The 5,845-nt window shown below is 45.6% G+C and overlaps 1 protein-coding gene across 1 annotated transcript; it reads left to right on the top strand.

Annotated features, from left to right (window-relative positions):
- Positions 1-791: 791 nt before the first annotated feature.
- Positions 792-3,842, top strand: LOC115668343 (pyruvate decarboxylase 1). The gene is made up of 6 exons (XM_056316640.1): positions 792-1,452; positions 1,784-1,947; positions 2,039-2,689; positions 2,791-2,908; positions 3,199-3,387; positions 3,481-3,842. Exons 1-6 carry the CDS (start codon positions 931-933, stop codon positions 3,649-3,651), a joined length of 1,815 nt encoding a protein of 604 aa, XP_056172615.1. The 5' UTR covers positions 792-930; the 3' UTR covers positions 3,652-3,842.
- The last annotated feature ends 2,003 nt before the right edge of the window (positions 3,843-5,845 follow it).

The following is a 5,845-nucleotide window of genomic DNA, read 5'->3' as shown; positions in this document are numbered from 1 at the left end:
TCCAGTACATAGGAGGGATCTTGAAGTAAAGAAATAGGGAATTGGTTCAAGCTTTTCCCTAGCCCCTTCTCATCAGTGGACTCCTTACATACAATGAGCTCATTTTCCCGAATTTTACTCTTAGCAATTTCTATGTTCGAAGCAAGATGTTGTTTAATTAGCTTGCGAATCACAAATGTTTTGAAAACCAATTCAACTCATTTCGCTTGAAAAAATGCAAGAGTAAAAGCAAGAGAGTCAAATATACTCATTTCCATGACTCGACACATGTAAAATCGAAAAATCTCAAGATAGACAGCTAGATACGCGTGGAAGGTGCGTGCGAGATTTCGAGGCCCGGGACCTATCATGCGACGCCCCCGGCCCCGCGACCCGACATTCGATCACCCCCTAGCGGTCCGCCCACCCCAAAAGCCCACATGGAGTCCCCCCGCGGCTTCAAAACGAGGATGGCCGATTGCATGTTCCCTAGGGGTGTGGAACACGAACCCCATGTGGGTCTATTTGACATTAGAAAAGGAGAAAATCATCCTCAAATCCCATGATCAAAACCCCTCTCTGTCTCTCCTCCCACCGCTTTCAACGGTAATTGACCCCCCGAAACACCCCCTTTCTCTCTCCTCCCACCGCTAAACCGACACCCAGCTAAACCGCCCATTGTATCTTCTCTCTCTCTCTCTCTCTCTCTCTCTCTCTCTCTCTCTAGCTCGCTCGCATATATATAAAGACTCCATTTTTAACCCACTCTTCACACACCCACATACACACACACAGAAGAAACTCGAGAAGCTCCCACAGACAACCACCTCCTCCTCCTCCTCCATTGCACTCCCTCGCTTCACCTTCTCCTTCACCTTCTCCCTCCGCCTCCCCCTCCGCCTCCTCCCCCGCCGCCCCCCCTCCTCCTCCTCCTCCTCCGGCTCCGACGCCATGGACACCAACATCGGGGCCCTCAACTCCTGCAAGCCCGCCTCGAGCGACGTCGGCTCCCCACCCAACGGCGCCGCCGCGGCCATCCAGGGCCCGGTCCCCGCGGCGGTCGGCGCCCCCGACGCCACCATGGGCAGCCACCTCGCCCGCCGCCTCGTCCAGATCGGCATCACCGACGTCTTCTCCGTCCCCGGCGACTTCAACCTCACGCTCCTCGACCACCTCATCGCCGAGCCCGGGCTCAACCTCGTCGGCTGCTGCAACGAGCTCAACGCCGGGTACGCCGCCGACGGGTACGCCCGCGCGCGCGGGGTCGGGGCCTGCGTCGTGACGTTCACCGTCGGCGGGCTCAGCGTGCTCAACGCCATCGCCGGCGCGTACAGCGAGAACCTGCCGGTGGTCTGCATCGTCGGCGGGCCCAACTCCAACGACTACGGGACCAACAGGATACTTCACCACACCATTGGGTTGCCTGATTTCAGCCAGGAGCTTAGGTGTTTCCAGACTGTCACTTGTTTTCAGGTATCTCTTCGGTTGGTCTTTTTCTAACGTTCTTTTTGCTGATACTCATTTTTTATTTGGATCAGATCTTTGTCTGAGGAAAGATGCATATGTTAAACTAGAAATATTGCTTAGAATACTTTCTGGGTTTTGTCTTATTATAGTGCTTGTTGTGTTTTTGGATCTCGTAGTTGGTGGTGGGTCTGTTCTGTGAGATTATAATAATCTACTGATGGCTGCTTTAGTAGTGTGCCGCTGGAGTCGCTGCTGGGGTTTTTTTTTAGGTATATATGTTTAAGTGCAGATTGAACGAAACTGATTTGTTAATTGTTTCGGTTTCGCCGTTTTCTAGGCCGTGGTGAATAACTTGGAAGATGCGCACGAACTGATCGATACCGCGATCTCGACCGCTCTGAAAGAAAGCAAGCCCGTTTACATAAGCATAAGCTGCAACTTGCCCGCCATACCTCACCCGACTTTCAGTCGCGAGCCGGTTCCATTTGCGCTCTCTCCCAGGTAATACTCCGTCTGTTCAATCAGTTGAGTCTATTTACTGTATTAGATTGTGATTAGAGTGATGTGATCGATTAAATTTTTATTGGTACAGATTGACTAATCCGATGGGATTGGAAGCTGCAGTAGAGGCAGCTGCAGAGTTCTTGAACAAGGCTGTCAAGCCGGTAATGGTGGGTGGCCCGAAACTCCGGGTTGCAAAGGCTTGTGACGCCTTTGTCGAGCTAGCCGATGCCTCTGGCTATGCTGTAGCGGTGATGCCATCGGCTAAAGGGCTCGTGCCCGAGCACCATCCCCACTTCATCGGGACTTACTGGGGTGCGGTGAGCACTGCATTCTGTGCCGAGATTGTGGAATCCGCAGATGCCTACTTGTTTGCTGGGCCCATTTTCAATGACTACAGCTCCGTTGGGTATTCCCTCCTTCTCAAGAAGGAGAAGGCCATTATTTTGCAGCCTGATAGGGTTGTGATTGGAAATGGACCCTCTTTTGGTTGTATTCTGATGAAGGATTTCCTTAAAGCACTCACGAAGCGGCTTAAGCAGAATCCCACTGCTTATGAGAATTATCATAGGATTTATGTTCCGGATGGACATCCATTGAAGTGTGAACCCAAGGAGCCCTTGAGGGTGAATGTCCTGTTCAAGCACATACAGGACATGCTGTCTAGTGAATCAGCTGTGATTGCCGAGACTGGAGACTCTTGGTTCAACTGCCAGAAGCTGAAATTACCGAGAGGCTGCGGGTATGTGGGTGTAGTTGTATGGATTAGGTCCCTTGTCTGTAACTTTATGATCTGGATCTACTTAAGAAAACAAACTGAAATAGTTCGAATGGGGAATGCAGGTATGAGTTCCAAATGCAGTACGGATCTATTGGATGGTCTGTCGGTGCAACTCTTGGGTATGCACAGGCAGTGCCAGAGAAGAGACTCATTGCATGCATTGGAGATGGTAGCTTCCAGGTATGGAATGGTTTCTGATATCTGTCATATTGCTAAGCACATTCGAATGAGCCATTATGAATGACGTCGTTATGCATAGAGCTCCTGTCAAGAAGATACCTACAAACATGCTAGTAATCCTGTTAAGCAATTTGCATAGGTGAAGAGTTTTGTCATACAATGCTAGTCATGCACTGACCTTATTCATTTCCCTCTCTTTTTCTACTAAATTTGATTATGTTAATCCTGTTGTTTTAATTGAATGTAAGAGATGAATAATGAAAAATTCGTGGGCGATTTTTGCACTCTAGGTAACTGCCCAGGATGTGTCAACCATGCTGCGATGTGGGCAGAAGACCATCATCTTCCTGATAAACAATGGCGGCTACACCATCGAAGTTGAGATCCATGATGGTCCCTACAATGTGATCAAGAACTGGAACTACACTGGCCTGGTGGAAGCAATTCACAACGGCGAGGGCAAGTGCTGGACAGCAAAAGTAAGTTGCTTGTACACAAGTTACAGTTGCGACGATTTGCCCGTTCAAGAAATCCCTCCATAGCAAAATAACGAAATTCGCTCATGTTTGCAGGTTTTCTACGAGCAGGAGCTTATCGAAGCGATTCAGACGGCGACAGGGCCCAAGAAGGATTGTTTGTGCTTCATAGAGGTGATAGTTCACAAGGACGACACCAGCAAAGAGCTTCTGGAATGGGGTTCCCGTGTCTCGGCCGCCAATAGTCGTCCTCCCAATCCTCAGTAGATCTCGGCCGCCAATAGTCGTCCTTCCATTCCTCAGTAGAAGCCTTGATTCTCATCAGTATGTTGCTTCAAGAACTTTGTTCTGTGGATTAAAACAGAGCCGTCTTCCCGAGTAATGCGGCGATTCCTGCAATGATTGCTCAGCTTTTTGCAAAGAAAATAATCATGTCTCCTGGTTGGTGATTTTGATAATATCTGTTGATGTCGACATCCTAAACATGTGGAAGGAACGACTGCAAACGTCGTAGGTTATGTCTTGTTGTGGGCTTGGAGTGGGGACTTCCATGAATATATTGCATTGCCTCTCATATCTGTCTTCGATTAGTATGGTTATTCTCCAAGTTGTTGGCAATTGAAAACATGTGATAAATTTACTCAAAATTAATTTTTTGATCACCAAAAATTCTCGAACTGGTACACATGTGATAATTTACCTTCCGTTAGTTTCTATTAAATTTTATCGTTAAATTGCTGAGTTAGATGACACATGGTAGTTGACAGCTATACCAATTTTACCCTCTGTTTGTCACAGATTTACCAATTTATGATTTTCGTGGTATAAATCCAATTTAACGGAGGGTAAATTTGTCACTAAGTGTATCGATTTAGGGTTTTTGTCGATCAAAAAATTAGATTGTGATAAATTTGTCATAGGTGTATCAGTTTGGGGTTTTTTGTGATAAAAAAATTAGATTGAGATAAATTTATCACATGTGTACCAGTTTAGGCTTTTCGTGGTATTAACCCTAATTTTATGACGCGGGTGGGCGAAGGGGCAATCACGTGGTGTGACCGATCGATTGTCGTTGCCCCCCTTGTTGTGAATAATCTCGTCTTGCTCGGCGTCGCATGATTGATCGGTTACTGTCGCGTGATGTATCCGAAAACAGAAAAGCACATTTTCTTTCTCGATGGCCAAAAAACTGGGGCGAACCAATGTTAAACTGCGCAGACTGGTTTTTGTGTATAAGATAAATTTGAATTCTTTATTTAAATATTAAATACTTTTTAGGGTTAATACCACAAAAAATCCCAAATTGGTACATCTGCGATAAATTTACCCAAAACTAGTTTTTTAATCACCAAAAATCCAAAACTGATATACTTGTGACAATTTTACCCTCCGTTAATTTCCGTTAAATTTTACCGTCAAATTTCTAAGTTGGAGACGTGTAAAAGTTGATGGCTATATCAGTTTGGGGTTTTACCCTTCGTTTGTCACAAGTGTACCGGTTTATGATTTTTTGTGGTATTAATTCAATTTAACGGAGGATAAATTTATCACAGATGTACCAGTTTGGAGTTTTTGATGGTCAAAAAATTAGTTTATGGTAATATTTGTCACAGGTATACCAATTTGAGATTTTTGATGATCAAAGCAATTAGTTTTGAGTAAATTTGTCACATGTATATTAGTTTGGAGTTTTTCGTGATGTTAACCCTATTTTTTTATAAGTTCAACTTTTTTTCTTCCGCTGAGATTATAAGTATAAATTAACATGGTAATTTTGGAGATTTATTTCAATACAGTTAGGATTGTAGTGAAGACTAGGGTGAAAGAACTTGACGACAGGAGGAGAAAAAGATGGATCGGAATCTTCTCAACACCCCCCAATCAATAAGGACGGATGCTGGCCTTTTCGTGTGGGATGGATTTTGACCGTAAGACCTGTGTTGCACGCCGTTTGCACGTGGAACGAAATGATGCTTGGGTAGTGAAGATACTAAAGATGCATTTGGTAACTATTCTGTTTCCAAAAATAATTTCTGTTCAAAAATGATTCTTTTTTATTCCGTATCCGGGAACAATTTCTAAGCATTTTAAAGTGCTTGGTAACTGCCACAAATTTCTATTCTTGGAATAGAAAAAGAACAAAAATACTTTTGGTAACTGCACAAAATTTCTTTTTATTAATAATATTTTAAAATTTTTAACATTTCTTTCTTTTTTTTTCTTCTTCTTCCCCTTCCCCTTCTTTGGCCATGGTCAGGTCACCGGCACCGGCGATCGGCCACAGCTAGGGCCGGTGAGGGCGGCGTCGAGGGTCGCCCTCGCCGGCCACCGGCGAAGGCCGCGACGCCCTCATTGGCCTTGGCATGTGGCCGGTCACCGGCGGTAGTGGCCGGTTGCCGGCGGCAGTCGCTAGCTGCCAGTAGACCTGTCAAATGGGTCCAGAACCCATTTATGAACCCAC

This window comes from Syzygium oleosum, unplaced genomic scaffold (assembly GCF_021117445.2).
Source record: "Syzygium oleosum isolate NSW1041296 unplaced genomic scaffold, Sole_v2.1 Sole_v2.12, whole genome shotgun sequence".
NCBI classification, from domain to species: Eukaryota; Viridiplantae; Streptophyta; class Magnoliopsida; order Myrtales; family Myrtaceae; genus Syzygium; species Syzygium oleosum.
Note: the sequence above shows the minus strand (reverse complement) of the source record. Positions and strands in the feature narration are given on the sequence as shown.

Coding starts and splice junctions, on each gene's coding strand:
- LOC115668343 (XM_056316640.1), top strand. CDS start 931: ATGGACACCAACATCGGGGCCCTCAACTCCTGCAAGCCCGCCTCGAGC. Junction 1,453..1,783: donor AGACTGTCACTTGTTTTCAG/GTATCTCTTCGG, acceptor GCCGTTTTCTAG/GCCGTGGTGAATAACTTGGA. Junction 2,690..2,790: donor AAATTACCGAGAGGCTGCGG/GTATGTGGGTGT, acceptor TGGGGAATGCAG/GTATGAGTTCCAAATGCAGT.